Source organism: Notothenia rossii (assembly GCF_949606895.1).
Source record: "Notothenia rossii genome assembly, chromosome: 8".
Lineage (NCBI taxonomy): Eukaryota > Metazoa > Chordata > Actinopteri > Perciformes > Nototheniidae > Notothenia > Notothenia rossii.
The window spans coordinates 68,501,864-68,519,205 of NC_136906.1; the positions used below are offsets into that span (position 1 = coordinate 68,501,864).

Sequence of the window (17,342 nt, forward strand, 5' to 3'; positions counted from 1 at the left end):
TGTGTCTCAACTCTGTCATGATGCGCACGTTGACGGAAGTTTGTAGGGCTTAAGGGGAGAAAACTGACATCCTTGACTTCCCCTAACATATCATACATTACATGCTGCTGCTAAAAGCAAAAACCCACTTCTGCTTGTTAATTCCCAATATGTCAAATTTTCAAACAACCTTACTTGTAGCCTCAGGAAACACAAAATATGAAAGGTACGCCTTTGAATATGAAAGTTTAAAGCAGTTTTTACACTGAGGTAAAAGCACTACTGCAAACACACACCGAGGCCCACTTTCAAAGGAGTCTGAAGAGCACTGAAGCACACTAACTGTTTTCTTTGGACCACCCACCTGGCAGGCACCAGCCACACTGCGTGCATAGACAAAGGTGGTAAATATGAAATGCTCATATCTGGATCTCTTCTCACACTATCTTCAAATCCCTCATTCCTCGAAAAACCTATGCTGTCATATCTAAGCTGGGGAGACCTTTAAATAATTTAAAAACAAAGCTCACTCTTGTGCTGCACAAGGTCTCTCTGTAGAGTCACATGGACTTCAGAGAAAAGCCTGCGTCATATGGAATTTTGTGAAGGTATTTAAGAAAAAAAATCCTGCCCTAAATGAGGAAGTGGACAGTACAACCTCGCTCTATGAATAGAATACCAACTCTCTCTATTAGTATTCTCCAGATAGGCTACATGTAATGAGAGTGAAGGGAGAAATCTCTTCCTCGACAGACTGCTGAAATATATCCCCAAGCCCCTCATGGCCGTAATAGGATTTTACACCTGGGATCTGAGAGCTGCTCTCAACTCTATAAATCGCTGTCAAAACAATCACCGGGTCACAACAAGGCAATGAGCGGGGGGAGGAGAGAAGGGTGTGGGTTGTGGATGCCAAGAGAGCAAGGTCATAGGACCTGGATGATGAAAAGTACCAGTGAACGGAGGTGTCGGGGTGTGAAGTGTGAATAGGCTTATGGGGAGGAGGATTTTTGAGAGCCCAAAATAGTTAGAGTGGCTTTGAGGTGTTTTAGTGATGTTGGTGTTATAAGATTTTAATGACCTGACTAAGTGAGCAGGCAGATGTAGGTTAGCGTGAAATCAACAAAGAATGTTTATAAAATCAAAAGTAGATCATTTTTTTATGAAAAACACAGAAAAACACTATTAAATAACCATGGAAGGAAGCCCTGATATCTTCTATAACATATGGGAGAAATTCCTACGTTTTTGTAAAGGAACTACATGTGACCGTGTCAAATTAGCTACTGCATGTATGGATAGTAAATAGCTATTTGTTTACCAACTTTAAACTCACTGTTAAAACCTTTTCACAAACTTTCATTTTTGAACTATTATTTATTACCAAAAATGTAACATTTATGTATTTTGTATCTCTTTGGGGTGGGTATACATTTATGTAATGTATTTTGCTGGAAAACTAAATGAAAGTATTTGTCATGAAAAAGGTTGATAGGCTCAGTGTGTTTAATTGGGTTTTTTCCAATTTACCTTCCAGGTAATCGTCGGGCCACCACCCCAGCTCACACGCCTTGCAGGTGAACTCATCCTGGACGTACTCGTTGTCCTTGCATGTGGTGCAGATCCAACAGCAGCTCACCTCTCCCTTCCTGATCACCTGTAAGCAGAGAGTTCAACGGTGAGGGGTCACAGACATCTTAGGTACACTCATCACACCAGAAGCACATCACACCCAAAGCAGCCTAGATAAGTAAGGAAGGGGATATCAAAGATGAGGTAAGTTTCTTTCTCTTGAGCCCCAGACATACTGTTTATAAAACCAGGCCAGCTGCTTTTACATTCTGCTCCCAGATAAGCTGTTACCAGCACTGTGATATGTAAAGCAGGGTGAAAGTGGGGCAGAAAACAAAGCAGAGAGGGGGAGCAAGAGCAGCCAGCAGAGAGGCTGCACCCTCCCTCAGGGCGACTTACTGTAAAGCTAGACTGAAAACAAGCAAATCAGGGCATTTTTTGTATTCTGAGCACAATAACAGTTTTCATTATTTACTGTCCCAACTGTCCTTCTCCTCAGCCAGGTAGGGTAAAATGCAAAGGAAATTATGCGTCAACTTGTTCAAACCTAAATGTTGTGTGGCTTAGTTTTGACAGATAAGACTTTAAATAACATAAGAGATCCTGAAAAACACAAGATTATTTTACTATTTTACTTTTTCAAACATGTTTATTCAGACGGCAAAAAAAAAGAGATCGTAAATTCCTTTTAATTCATTTAAAATAATATTTCATAGATGAAGAAGGATGTCAAAATGTAGGACAGAGTAACATCCCAAAAAAATGGCTTGCCGGCTGAGGCATATGTTGTATGATGACCAAAGAGAACAAATGGGAAGCTACGAGATTCATAACAGGAGTGGTGCATCACATCCAAGCAGTGACACAGTTACCAGTAAAAAAAAGTTTGGGGAGAGCACAGGGGAAATGCCATCTCTGTCTTAATTGATTGCACTCTCTGAAGGTATTTTTAGCCATGAAGCTGTGTGGACCAAGGGATGCCAATGTCGGTCGGTCAGCCAGTCTCCCGCTTTGGTCCAAACAGAAATACCTGAAACTGACCTACTTGGGTGTATCGCCATCCCATTATCTACGTACATGGTTCCAACAGAAGGACCCCTATCACCATTAGAAGTTCAGTGACATGTGACGACAACACCGACACATTTAAAAAATATATATTTGATGACTTCTTAGGACAATTTGGGAAATACATTAAGTTGTTTTCTGGCCAAGAGTTACAGGAGAAGATAAATACTGGAACCAGGACAGCAGCTTGCCTACATGTCCAAAGGTATACCTTATGCCTCATATTTTTAACAGTCCAGTATGCCACATAAACACAGAATATTGATTTTACTACCTCAACATCACATTTTTACTCAAAAAAAACTCGAAGAGAGAATTTGAGCATCCCATTTGTGTTGGCTTTCTTGTAAAAAGTCCTTTGTGAAAGTCATTGTATGTTTTACCTGGCATAATGAATCCATAGTTAAATTAGCTACTTAGAATCGCTAAATTGGACCTGCTGGTATTTAATGATATACATCGGTGTTGAATTAACACTTGTTGATAGTTTTAGACCTCTAGAGTCAGATCCCCACTGTTAATGACTATTGATTTATCAGACGTCGTCAGGTTTTTTCTGGATAAACTGGTTGAGTTTATCTAACGCTGGAGGGTTTGAATCCCTACCTTGATCTGTCCTTTGGAGCAGGGCTCGCTGCAGACTGAGCGCACGATGTCACTGCTGTTCATCCACAGCTTGTCGTCATCGATGGTTATGATGCCCTCATGCCAGGAGCCCACCTTTAGGTAGTCATAGTGTTCATCACCCACACCCTGTAGATTCATGATGTCATACCTGGATAGACAGGGGGACGGATGGATATAATGAGCAAGGACAAGAGTTACAATAGATACAAAAAAAAGGCTAGAAGAGGGACAGAACATAGAAGAGTTAAAGATCACAGAGAAAGAACGAGGAGGAGGAGGGAGATATAGCGGGAGGGGAGAATGACAGTGACAGGTCATTTAATGATACAAATATTGCAGCTTAGCAAACCTTTTATACAAAGTCACTAAAATAGCTTCCTGTTAGTGTAACTTAAATAGCTCATGGCAGAGCACTGTGGCTTCCTCTTTACATTAAATCAGGATGTGCTCCACCTGACCTCTAGCTGACGGAGTATTGACACGGCCATGTTTTCTGACTGTCAAATGCTGTCTGTTGGACTGAGCAGAGATGGAAGTGGCTACCAGAGCGGGCAATCCGCTGAATCTGTTCCAGTCCAAACTAATTACATCCTTCTGTGCTCAAGATTGGTGCACACTTGTGTGCATGTACTGTACATGCCTGCTAATTAGTAGCAGACCGTAAAATCATGGATTACAAGTAGGAAATCTCTTTTTCATTTTCCTGCCATTTTGTATATTCTTACCACCTCTTCGTTCTCTTACCTTCCTGGGGTGTCTCCATTTTGATCGAAATAAATGTCCTCCCCTGAGACTCCTTTGAAGGATGTCTTCAGCAGGTAGTCCAGCAGCTTGCTGCCGTCGATAGGGTCCATCGCCTCACACAGCCCTGGCTGCCCTGGGCACAACTCCAAGTGCATATCATGGAGGCCATGAGCCATGGCATAGATGGCATTGATGACAAATCCCATTTTACTATCCTGAACATAGTTCTCATGTAGACTCTCATTTCCTGTTAGAGAGGAAAAACAAGACGGCATGAAAAGGATGGATACATTGTGACCATTAAAGAAGCTGTTCTTGTTTGTCCTTGTTTTTTGCTGCATTCAAACTTACACAGTAGAAACATTGTGTTTCAACAATGCATGATTAGAATTACCCAAACCAGACACGGAGAATAAATTGCAAAGCCTTTCTTTTGTAGCAGAATATATCAGCATACAAGGAAATCACAATATAATGTCCAAAAGCCTGAAAATGACAAATTGCACTTCACCATCTGCCCTCATTAAGACCCCTGTCCCTTCAGTCAACAGCAACAAGTTTGGAGGGTATAAATACAAATATGAAATGTTAACTATCTACATCCTTGTATGCAGATATTTACTCCAAAATTTGAGACTGAATTTAAATGTCTATTTGCCCCCTTTGAAATATTGGTATTTGTTGTCTACATTGTTCACATCAACATGCACATACAGCAGACGGTGAGATCTATTTATATTATTTCATGTGCTTCTGACTGTCGAGTGAACTGTGTGTGCTGGGTGAGCCATTCCTTTGTGCAATTTTCAAAGTGTAGGGCCATTTTCTTTTTATTCCTCATACACTATAAACAAGCCCAGTGCTCCACATCAGAGTTTGACTAATGCAATCTTCGTTCTGGCCGAGAGCCTGACTCTGTCAAGATCAAGACATCTCACGGTCACAATCTTACAAAAATTGCAGTTTCAACACATTAAAGAAAGTGTTGTGTTAAAGAAAGCATCAGTCAAACTCTTCCTCTCTTGGATGAGTCAAACGCTTACAGTGCAGGTGCAATTCTGATACAACCATCACCATAGTAGTGGCAAGAAAAACTCACTTACCACCTTGAAGGTCTTTGGAATAAAAGAGGTGTATAAAGATGTGATACAAAGAAAGTAAAAAAGCAACTATGACTGTACTGCTCTGAGATACTAACAGTCATCAAAAACCACAAATGAATTTGATTTATCAGTTAATTAAAAGCATGCTGAGTTAATTTAGTTTCTATGGATTATTCAATTGAATATTTTTTCAAATTCTTAATTGGATTTGTAATTTGTTCATTTGTTATTTAAATGATATTAGCAAGCCGAAAACTTGAATTACCATGATCACCTTTTGGGAGCAAAGGGAGAGAATATTCAGGAAGGAAAACAGAGAGAAAGATACAAATGTTTCATTATTACCCTCTGTGACAGCAAGATAAAAGAGTAAAGCATATTGCTTTTTTTTGGTTGTCACCTACCGGAGCACACTTTCTTGTAGTTCTTGTTCTCCTGTGGGTGGCCTGCGAGGCGGCACTGGAAGCGGTACTGCCAGAACTCAGAGAACCAGGGGTTCCTGGTGTTGGTGTCCAGACGCAGCTTCAGGTAGTAATCGTCGAAGGTCTTCACCACCTCTGACTGCAGCTTCATGGTGATTCCTCCCTCTGCTTCCTGCTCAAAACCCTCCACCACCTCGTAACGGTCTGCCCATCCATCACTGCAGGAGCAAGAGAGGAAGAGTCTTTAACACAGTGACCGCAGGGGGACCACTTAAATGTTATGAAAGAGATTTGACAGAAGCATTACTTGACAGTGGTGGTACATGTTATAGTATGAGTCTTGTATTGGACTGTTCAGACTATCAGTCATTTGTTATATTAAAAGATGGTGTTGCATCAAAGCATTATTCTGCCCATCCCACTGTAATGCTCCGTCTGCTTCTTTAACAACCATTAACAGCGAATATGAACTGCTACCATCTAATCGGAGATACAGGGTCCCGCGATTCAATAAAGTCAGACTGAAACACTCCTTTGTGCATCAGTCAATCCTCACAGTAAATACAGAGCTAAATCCCAGGTCAAATGCACGCTGAAGGGTCTTTGAAAAGGTTTTCTCTCAGTGATTGTGCTGTTATGTTAAATGTTTGTTGTTCATGTATTGTTTCTTGATATTTGTCTATGTTGATGTTACACATGAAGCTGACACACCCAACTTCGCAGAGTTGAACAATAATGCCACTGCATGCGTCGCAATATCAGTAGAACAGGAAATCACACACACTCAATCAGCGTCTAGCCCCGCTGCTCACCACGTGAAGGTACAGAGCACTGAGGTGCAGAGGGGTTCACTCTGAAAAAAAGCCTGATTCCTGCATCCATAGCAGGCCTAACTGGGTAGACCTCAGTGTGTTGTCTGTCATCGTATGTTCTTGTTGTGCTCTTGTGTGTATTTCTCACTGACGTGTACAATGCATGTGAAAATGAATTACACCTTGGGGACGATAAAGACTAAAGATACACACAAAAGCTGCTGATTCAGACTGACTTGCCCAAAACACCTTTTGCCTTATTGATACACATAAACAAACCAGGTGTCAAACTTTACTTTGAATGATAGATTCTCCATCCCAACATGATTTCTTGTCTTTTTCTTAGCGGGACATGGCAGTACAGGTTTTTTCTTCAAACTGAATTACAGCTGTTACTGAATGAATGTTTTGCTTTTAGCAGACAGACCTTAGTTCCTTGTGAAACATTTTTGAAAGCTTAATGATGGTGATATAACTCACAAATAGTCAGCTCTTAAACTTACGTACAGTGCTTGCATTGTACATTTGAATAGTGACCTGATGCTTAGCTGATAGGGAAAGATAGCAAACAATGTGAGTGACCACAAACCTTAATAATCAGTTGATTCATTGTAATTTCCACATCTTAAAGAGTGTTCGGAGTATGGAGGAAGTAAAGCATAAAAACAGAACCACGCAAAAAACGATTTGAATACACAGAGCGGCGATTAAAGCAGCAGTAACATCAATGTAAAAGGAATTACTGAAGGAGAGCAGCTGTAAGTCGAATGTTGGTGTGTCTTTGTTCACATGGAGACCCATGTCAACGTTTTTATAACAGCAGCAGACCTAATGACATAAAAACATCTGTGCACAAACTCTTGGTCATGTGTTGCTTTAATATAAATATTGATCTTCAACAACAGGTAGCTAGACTCCAGCATCTATTCTTGTAGGACGTTGAATTCGCTTGGCAGCACTGTTTGCAGGCTTATCTGAAATCCAACCCAGCAATCCTCAATTTAAGAGGATGAAAATCTCACCATTAGTGCCTCAAGAGTAATTGTAGGCTTAAGAAAATCACTTCAGCTTATTTGTGTGACCCTTTGTGCAAGAATTTGTAACCTACCAAGCCAATTTTGACACACAGCTAGCCAGTGTCAGAGAGAGGGACCCTGAAAAACTAATTAGAGATAAACAGCACCACTCTAAGCTTTCTTTAAATCTATGTGGGGTTTTCAGCTTTGTTTTATTCTGTGTTTCTCCATCTCCAAAGTGGGTTCCGGGCTACTGCCTTAAAATACCTGAGCTATTGACAGCTACCCACCAATTACCTATGACTCACCATGGAGCCAATTACCTCGCACACATGGGATGTTCTGGGTGATGGATAAGGACGTGTGTGTGTGTGTGTGTGTGTGCAGGAGAAAGTCTCTGACCTTTATGTCCACAGTTACCATCAGTCAAGAAAAAAGGAGACATTCAGCCAAACACCTGGAAGGAGGAAACTTTTAAACCAAAGTGATACAGCTGGTATATATATCTTCTCAAGCGAAACAAATATTTTGATTTTTACACATATTGAATATTAGTATCAAAAGCAATCCTGGAATTAGAGCCCATGTCATACAGAAATTGTTAAAATGTCTCCAGCTGACCCTAGACATTAAGTGGACAAGGCTGGCGTTTTTTCTATTAATTACTTTCTATTAATCTGGCTTTTTATACTTTCTCACATCCCAACCATGTCCCATGTGTTCCTACTTAAAAAGCTAAAGTTATTTCCAAAAGTAGCAAGGCACTGTTATTACTCGAAGAGCAAATAAACCATTTGCTGGGGCACCGATGAACAGCCTGTATCAGGCTTTGCCTTTAGAGGCAGAAATCGATTTGGCTCTCAAGTTTAAGTTTTGGAAGGAAACCCAGAAACTTAAACATGAGAGCCATATCCAACACAAAGCTCCATTTCATTTCACTATTAAAAGTGAAAAACGGTAAGCGAATCTATTCTTCTTTTTATAGTGATGTCGCTCTGAATTTGGCTTCAAATTGTTCGTCCTTCACAGTTCCAACTATCAGAGCCAGCTTAATATGTGTTGCCATGTGGGAAGCAAGATGATACATCCTTGTGTCTTTGAACAAATGCATTGGAAACACAACAGATTTTATATAAATGTCCACATTTGAAGGGACTATGCAGAAGATGAATCCATTATTGGGGAGAAGCTTGCGAGCTAGTTCAGGCAGTCAACTGGAGCAGCAATGATACATTTACACGTGAGTTGTAAATGTGTTAAGTTTACAAAGGCGTGTATAGTCTAAGGCCAGAATCCATTGAATTATACATGTATAGTGTGTGCAACACTTACTGTTAAAGATGAGAACAGTGTGTGATAATGGAGAGAAGAAGAAAAAAATAGCCCAATATGGGATTGTGAAATAATGTCCTATTCTTTATGTAAAAATATCAGCCTGTTCCTAAAACATTTGCTGTATATTTAAAAGAAACAAATCAACCTCTCTCTCCTAATTGATTGTCAGGAACACGTGAATGTCATTGGTGCCAGTCACATTTTCTTAATTGGCTCCAAGTGAATACTGTCTCTGTCCCTCCTGCTCTCTTCACAACATGTAGAGTGCAGATGGATTCACAAACACGCGCCCCTGTATCGATGTGTGCATATGTCTTCCATGTGTTTATCATAAATGTACTTTCCCTGACAGGGTAGCTATTCAATACAATTCAGTGTGGAACATGTTTGTTCTAACAGAACAGTGGAAAACAGATTGGGTTTTTAGATAAAGAGAGAGAAGGGGGGGAAAGTGCTGCTCAACACTCCACATGAATAATGCATGAGGCACTGAAGACATGCTTGACTGTTTCTCGCTGTAGAGTTTATGATGAAGTAAAATGACGTTCTCTCTTCTCGCTCTCCTCTCTCAGAATTGCGGCTTCTGGCAGAACTCCAAACAGCTCATCAAAAACGCTCGGCCATCAGAGAGACGCTTAGTGGGACAAAATCTGATTTAATGTCACCTCAATGTTCACGACTACATACTGGAAGGCTCAATATTACATAACCTGAGTCTGACATACGGGAATTAAACACCTGTTTAAGAAAATTAAGGAGTCAACGCTGTTCAACTTCATCAGCTTTACTTGATTTACTGAAGACAGAAAAGGTTGTGGGTTGAAACATCAAACAGAGAATACCTTAAATACAGTTAAAAAATGTTTTACTTTAAATTGTTTTAACTTTTGATTTAAGAAGGATGAGGTTTGTGACACAGGACAACATACTGAATTATAGCTATTGGCAATGATAAGATCTTGTATTTAAAAAGGTGACCTATCATGCAAAATGCACTTTTTTACGTCTTTTATACATGAATATGTGTCCCGGTGTTCCAGGGAACTCACCAAGTGTCAGAAAACAAAACTCTCTCTATTTCCCTCCATACCCAAATCTCTTTAAAAGGGGCAGCAACGGATCTGATACAGACTGATCCAGATTTGAACACTTCTATGACGTCACAGAAGTGGCGCTACGGCTATTGGGCCAACTCCACCAATCAGGAGGAGACAGCCACGGACATTGCCGTTCGAAAGCGCTGGAGACGCTGTAGTACATATGCCAGGCCTGTAGATGGTGCTGTTCTCACAGAATCAGCCCATGCAAAGACAGTGTTAAATTGAGCGAAATGAGGAATGGCTAAAATGCATGATCTGTTTGGTATTTTGAAAAATGAAAAGTATAAATATGCCTTATATAGGTATGGTCCTACACTACAGTATATTATTCAAATATAGCATGATAGGTCCACTTTAAGAAACAATCCTCAAACGCAAAATAGGTCATTTCTCATTGCAATCGTTTTTTTTTTATAACAGAACCTCTCAAAATGACCTATAAGACCGTTGCAAACTCTATTCATTTGAGTGTAATTCTGATATGGCACCAAAAAACATAAGATATAAGGAAAGATACTTTTTCAGCCATCATAAAAGACCATGTTACTTATGAGACTTAATTAAGGTAATTACAGTAAAAGTAGAAATATGTATGTGACATAGTTAGTAAAACCAACAAAACAATCCTGACAGTTTAAACTAATTTGAATGTCACTTTTATCCTCAAATTTCCAAAGAAATAAAAGAAATAAATAGTCTCTGCAAGTAAAGTCAGCAGGAGGCTATTCCTTTGACGCCATATGCCTAATAATGTGCTGAATGCATTCTGACGATTTACTGAGACGTGGTGACGTGTGGCATTGTTTAGAGGCGCACAGCATGCCAACAGCTGGATAATTTACAGAGTAGTATACAACAGTGAGTAGACTGAGAGCTCCCCCGACGCTCCCAGATGATCTAGTTCCAGTTTGATAGCACATTTGTATATTTATGAAGCCATGAATTAATTGGCAGGGCAGAGATTTAATCACATGCACTGTTTCCCCTGGAGGATGGACAGGAAGAGTTACTTTGAAAAGAGGATCAGGATTATAGGGAAGTCAAGAGTTTCCTAATTGCTGTATGCGATTGTTCAAACAAAAGTTTCGGTAGGTTGGTTAATGGAAAAACTTTTAATCTGTTGTGCATTCGAAAAACCACTCGAATGCACAACAGACACAATAGACTTTTTGCACTACTTTTAATATTGCATTTTTTTATTTTATTATATATGTTGGATTGTTGGACGAGCTCAGGTCATATTTAGTTATTTTTATATTCCTGTATTTTACTTGGTGGACTAGCAAAGTAAGATTTTCATTGGACGGTGTAACTGTCTGTTTACTGTGCATATGACAATAAAGATCTTGAATCTTGAATACGATTTTCATTGCCATTTCTACACTATAGCTTTGTGCATATGACAACAAAGCCTTTCAATCTTCCAATCTTGAAATGTCAACCGGTCTAATTACTAGAATGACATGAATATTACAATTAAAATCATGTTGGGATTAGTATTTAAAACACACACTACCATTACTGTTTTACTTTTTGATTATTTTCAATGTATCTCATTTTCAGTGAGATACATTGAAAATGTATCTTTTGGGCAACTTGGGCTATTTGAAAATGAAAATTTGATGTAAATCTTTTGAAATATTGATATGTATACATGTGGTTTCTCTTGAAGATTGCTTTAACAAGATGGATTTTGAGAGAGGTTGTTGTTGTGAACTATAAGTGACTATGGGCTTTCACCAGCCTCAACTCAATACATCTAACAGCCTTCAGTTTTGAATAGCTTTCAATGGCAGCATGTACTCCTGGAGCTCATTGTTTCCGTAAAAGGTGTAACGTTATTGATATGTCTACTGACACACATGTTATATCAATCACTTCATAAGCTAACCTTGATTAAACACTGTGTAACAATGTATCATATGTTGGAAGATGAACCTTTTGAAGACAGCTGCCAGATAAAGTGAAGTCACCATACAGTATTTCCTTGAGAAACCTAGCAGAGAAGAGCAGATATTAAAAGAGAATAACATTAAATACTCAAGTAAATTAAACCTAACAACAACAAAAAAGTACTAAATGTTTTAGCTGTTTTCCACCACTGCTCTCTTTAATTTCAAACAACAGGAGCTCATAGGGGTATTTTTGATGTTGTGTTCTACATTTATCTCTATGATGATCCCACAGCATTCTTAATTAATTTGAAACCGCTCTGGCAAAGGAAGGAATATTCATAAAGGGGTTTCTCTCCTCAGCTCAACTCTAAAGCTCCAAAAACTCTCTCTGCCTTTATCCCTTCCTCCCTACTCTCCCATTCTCCTACATTTCTCTCTTTCGGAGACTCTGTGGAGTTAAAGTAGGAGGGCTGGCGGCTGGTGAGCTAGATGGCGGCAGCAGCAGCAGGGCTCTCTTGAGGTGACACAGAGGACCCTGGGTGAGCCGGGGAGCCTTTAAAAGCCCATCCAAGTAGCTTTTTACTAATTCATCATGCCCCAGTTTGAGTTGGGGGATCAGTCTCCTCTGTATTGACAGGGAACACTGCTGGGAGAAAATCCTTTTTGCGTCTCACTACCAGGGGACATTAATTCACCAATAAAACCCTCCACAAGCTCTGCATCCAATTCCAGCCGTAGCAGTGACTGTTAGATTTCAAGATCCTATTATTAGTTGGTCAATTTATTTCCAAACCATTACATAAGGTTAGTTGGAACACTGCTGCTCCAAGACTCCTACGTTCTTCTAAATCTAGCCATAGTCCTTTTGGGCATTTTGGTTGCTCTTTATTGCAAATAATCTAACTATTCATGATCCATGTTTTGAATCTCCCTCAGAAGAGGGAAAAGCAATGTCACATTTTGTCCTGCATTGTGTCAAGTGTACACACATGCGAACAACGTGGACCACAAAATGACAGCTAACTGCGAGATGTTATAAAAAATATAGCATGTTGTTTCAAATTGACAACTGTAGCCTAAACAAGAGACTGTAGGCTACAGATAACATACTCTATGTCATTTAATTTTTACATCTTTGCAATAATCTTTTTTTTAAATAAATGCAAATGTGTGAATGTTGAAGTTGCACATGAGATTAGTTTAGTTTAGTTTATTTATTTATTTTTTCGAGCGTCTAAAACCAAAGAAAATACAAATGAAACAAAAGATGATACAGACATGATACAGTACTGTACAAATGAATGCAATAACAAAATGAAATATTGAATTAATAATTGAATAATCTGTAGTATCATTGTCTGATATCAATGAACAACAAAGCTTTAGCTAATTACACGTCCGAAAAAGATTAAGTCAGGGATGACATGCCAGGTTACATTTGCTTGACTTTAAAGGTCTAATATATGCGTCATTCAATTATTTGTGAGCTTGCAAAATTCAGGTTGCGGTGTGCCATTTCCTTTGTATGCTGCTGAACCCACCTGGGGGTTTATGTGCATACTATTACTAAATTACTAAATCTGCCTCAAACCTTAGGTTGTTAAGATTTATAATAATAGCATAACTGAAATAAGCAATACTATTAAAAAACTTCTTCTGCAATAATCAGTTGCTTTATGGTTTAAATGTGTCGCTGCTTTATTCACTATTCTCTTTATGTATGCATGTCATATTCATAAGGCCCAATATTAGCTGTCCAAACAAGAAAGCATTTCAGCTTCTGCAAATCAGGATGTGACCGCTATGTCCAGATGCAAAGCCAGTGTGCTATTTCTGATCACTCCAATGTCGTTCAGCCATCTCCTCGCACTAGGGAACACTAGGCATCAATTGGAAGGAAAGAGATGTCCTTGACAATGTGTGGCTGCTTTCAATTAACATCAGAGGCGCGTTATAAATATTCAGATGCTGCTCATTGTGTTTCCTTGCTTAGTGAAACCCAAACAGATGCAATCATGTTTCCACTAGAATATACTTGCACATGTGTGTACGAGTAACGCAAGCAGCCTTGCCCCTTTTACATGACAATGTATCCTTATCTCATAATTACAATCTTTGTTGCTGTTGTTTCCAGGAGGATTTTTTCAGATGTCAGCCATATTTCCCAAGTAGAGACCATTGTGTTTGTAGCCATGCTGACATACTGAATGACAGATCTGCAGTGAGACGATCACACTGACTCCATCATGAGCCCAAACAATATCTCCATGGTGACTGTAGAGCAAGCAGCACACAAGCCTTTTATTCTGGTGGTACAGTAAATCTTTCCCTGGTAATACAAATGATATTGCAGATGATTCCTGCCCCACTAAACTCTCACTAAACTCTCACTAAAAAGATTGCTTTAGTGCGAAAGGATAGAATAATGTCACACAGAGAGAATTACGTTAAGATGGAGGCTTGGTGCTCAACGTTTCACTTCTGCTTTTTTGTTTCAGTCGTAGCTCACCCCAGCATCACTTTCTTTCCGAGTCCTTACATTCATAAGTAATGATTCAGTCGCTATTGTGTTCTCACTGAAAGCCTAACGCAAGGAATATTTTTCTGGGGAGTGAGCCTAGCAAGAGAGTGGAGCACATTGTCGGGGATCATGCCACGCACATCTCAAGATAATCCTGGAAAGGGGAAGAGGAAAAATGGAGATGATTAGAAAAACCTGCATGTGCTTCTAGGCTCCAAACAGTCATGCAGTATCTAAAGCACGAATGCCATCATCCGTCTATTTTTAAATCTGTCTTGAATTTATCTTTAAATATCCATCAAGTTACTACATTGAAATCATGTTCTGCATTCAAATAAGTCCTTGAAGCAGTTTTCATAAACTTGAGTATATCTTTGCAGGTCAGATAGCAAATCATAAATAAATGGCAAGAACATCGGTTTTAACCCCTCGTACATCTCTAATTCTGGATGAAAAAGATACCGATTTATTTGGCGCTTTTGGCCAGTGCTGTTGCCAGAGATAAGACAGAATCTCTTTCTGCTCACGACCCGCTATTTGCCAAATTACTCGAAGTCAATAGGCAGGATTTCACATCCTCCGTGCTCTCCTTCCTGAGATGGGTAGGAGATGAGAGCCTTAGAGATGACAGGAAAAAGAAAGCTAATTGTGTTGCGCCACAACTCCCCTTTCTCTCTCTCTGGCGCCCTAAACGTTTCATTTATTCAAGCTCAGAGCAAAACCTGGGTCTCCTTGTTACAGAAAAGCGAATAGGACAGCCAAATGCACACAAAATATGGGGTCACAGCTTTCTTTGCACCTCAGCACAGTCTCAAAAGACACAGTCATGCCCTGCTAATGACTCGTGCAAAGCCATTACAGAGGCAGAACATCCACATTCCTGTCTCAGTGTCCATTTTGTCAGGAATATAAAAGAAAAACAAGCGGCAAGCATTTCAAAATGGGACCTGGACCAAAACTGTGTGTGTAAGACAGGAGCAGAAATGAGCATTACATGTGGAAAAGCAGCTTATGCAAATGATGTTTAGTAATAACACCATTCAAGTAGCATTAGAAGGAGAGAGAAAATGAATGCCGCTAATTGCAAGAGAGCGAGCAGCCAGGCAAATGGGTTGGTGGGTTCAAATGCTGCCTCTCAGAAACTAGGCTGGGTGCTGGGGAACAGGAAGAGGAGTGATAACAAAATACATTGTAGATGTGCTTCTATCTCTCAAAGCTGATACAAAAAAAAACATTACATGGAAATGTGTTCATTTTACTGAGTAGGTGGAAATTCAGTTAGGACTCGGAGATTTACTGTAATGCTAAGTTTAACTGCAGGGGAGTTTAATGAAAGACACACCATGTTAGATATTTCTCAGAGATACAGTGCGTTCTGTCAGTTCACAGACATACTTTATCACATTCACTAGTTGAATTAGAAAATCTACTTTACGAACCATTCGTTTATTTAAAAGAAGTGTTAAGTTTCAACTTCACTTATGTGAGTGTTTGACTGCAACAAAAACATCTTTTGCTGCCTTTTTGGAAGAAATCAGCGCGTTTTGAGAGTTTCATCTATCTTCAAAAGGCTAGAGCTGTAATTTACAAATGTAAAAAAAGAGTAAATAAATGTTTTACCTGCAGCTGAATTAGCTGTATTTGACACTGCAGACATATTACGCATTCAATTGTTGGCAGGCAGAAAGCTTTTTCATAGTCTTATTGAGTACACTCTCGACGTCCAATTGTGATTACTGTGCCAAATGTGTGACATTTTACTCCTATCAAGTGTCTTCGTGGCCTGGATTTTTTTTATTCTTATGGTAAAACAAAGATTGTGGTGACGATATGAATGATCTCGACAAACAAAATGTATAAATGGAAAAGCAGCCTTGTTTTGGCTGCGGGCACTGTTCACAGCTACCTAACAGGAACATGCTGCTGGTGGATCTGTAATAATAAGGCAGCACTCTCCTGGGAGCAATGCATTGTTCTCTGTGGTTGATTAACAGGCAAGGAGTCTGTGGCCATTTTACAGTATCATGTGCACTCTATGTAGCACACTCTGTCCTCTCCGGTTATTTACCATGCTGACCATGTTAGTACTTAGTTTGATATTAATTGGGGAAGAATCAATCAGGTTTCGTCAATTTCTGTCCTGTCTAGAAAAAAAATGCAGCTTTGGTTGGCGTGTTAATCTGCAGTAAGACAGCGAACAGATAAACTGCAATGGAAGCCAACAGAATCAGAAAATGTTAGCTCTGAGAACGGCGTAAAACCTTTTTAAGGAAAATGCAAATGTTACAGCTCAAGCCGAGGTGCAGGCATGGGAGGATATATATTTTTTTCTCCTCTACCTAAGAAGCTCTTAAGCCTCTTAAAAGCCCTCTTCCCTACTCCTAATGGTGGTTCACCTTAGGAGCTCTCTTAATGGCTAAGGTGCTTTGTGAAAAAGGGTTATATGGAATGTAGTCTTGACAGTGAGTGTACACTCTTAGAACATGTCAGAATTGTATCACTTGGAGGACTATGCACCAGGAAGCTTTACAGTATGAATACGCCCCATTAAGCTTGATGGGAATAAACGCCACTCTACAAGTCTTGTGGCTGTACTCTCAAGATGATAACGCTGTTTTAAGGATAACCTGGAGTGAGAGACTTTATTTCAGTTTCCTATATTCTGTTCATATTATGTATTATATTCACCTGTAGCTGCTGCTTGCTCTTTGAGGACATTCAAATGATTCCTCCCTACAGTGAGAATTATTTCTGTCATAAATGTGTTCGGTTAAAGCTGAACCAATTTCAGAGAGGCTTTGAGAAAATGATTTGGAGTCATGTTGTGCTTACTCATTTCGGCAAGGTCGGTTTGTCATGCCTCTGCCATTTTCTGAATTATGTCTTTGATAGTTTAAAAAAGGTAGAGCAACACTTTATACAATAAAAGAAAACGCTTTATGAAAAAACATCAACTCCCACAGACTCCTCTATCAGATGACATCTCCATTAGCCTGGTAATGAGGCTTTTATGAAATGTGTTTTATGCAACAAGTCCTCCAAACTACACAAGACAATACTTCACAATGTGGCTTTAAATGAGTTTGTAACTGCAACTAAGTGGCACCTTTCACATTACGTTTAGTAATATTTATCTCAACTATTGAGT

At 39.4% G+C, this 17,342-nt stretch overlaps 1 protein-coding gene across 6 annotated transcripts in view; it reads right to left on the reverse strand.

Annotated features, from left to right (window-relative positions):
• grm1a (glutamate receptor, metabotropic 1a) overlaps positions 1-17,342 on the reverse strand; it is a 32,183-nt gene that overhangs the window by 5,202 nt on the left and 9,639 nt on the right. For all 6 annotated transcript variants that reach the window (XM_079645974.1, XM_079645975.1, XM_079645977.1 and 3 more), the window contains exons 4-7: positions 5,498-5,733; positions 3,991-4,237; positions 3,226-3,394; positions 1,510-1,636 (exon numbers count right to left, since the gene is read on the reverse strand). In XM_079645974.1, coding sequence (XP_079502100.1) covers positions 1,510-1,636; positions 3,226-3,394; positions 3,991-4,237; positions 5,498-5,733 — 779 coding nt within the window. The remainder of the gene's footprint in view (positions 1-1,509; positions 1,637-3,225; positions 3,395-3,990; positions 4,238-5,497; positions 5,734-17,342) is intronic.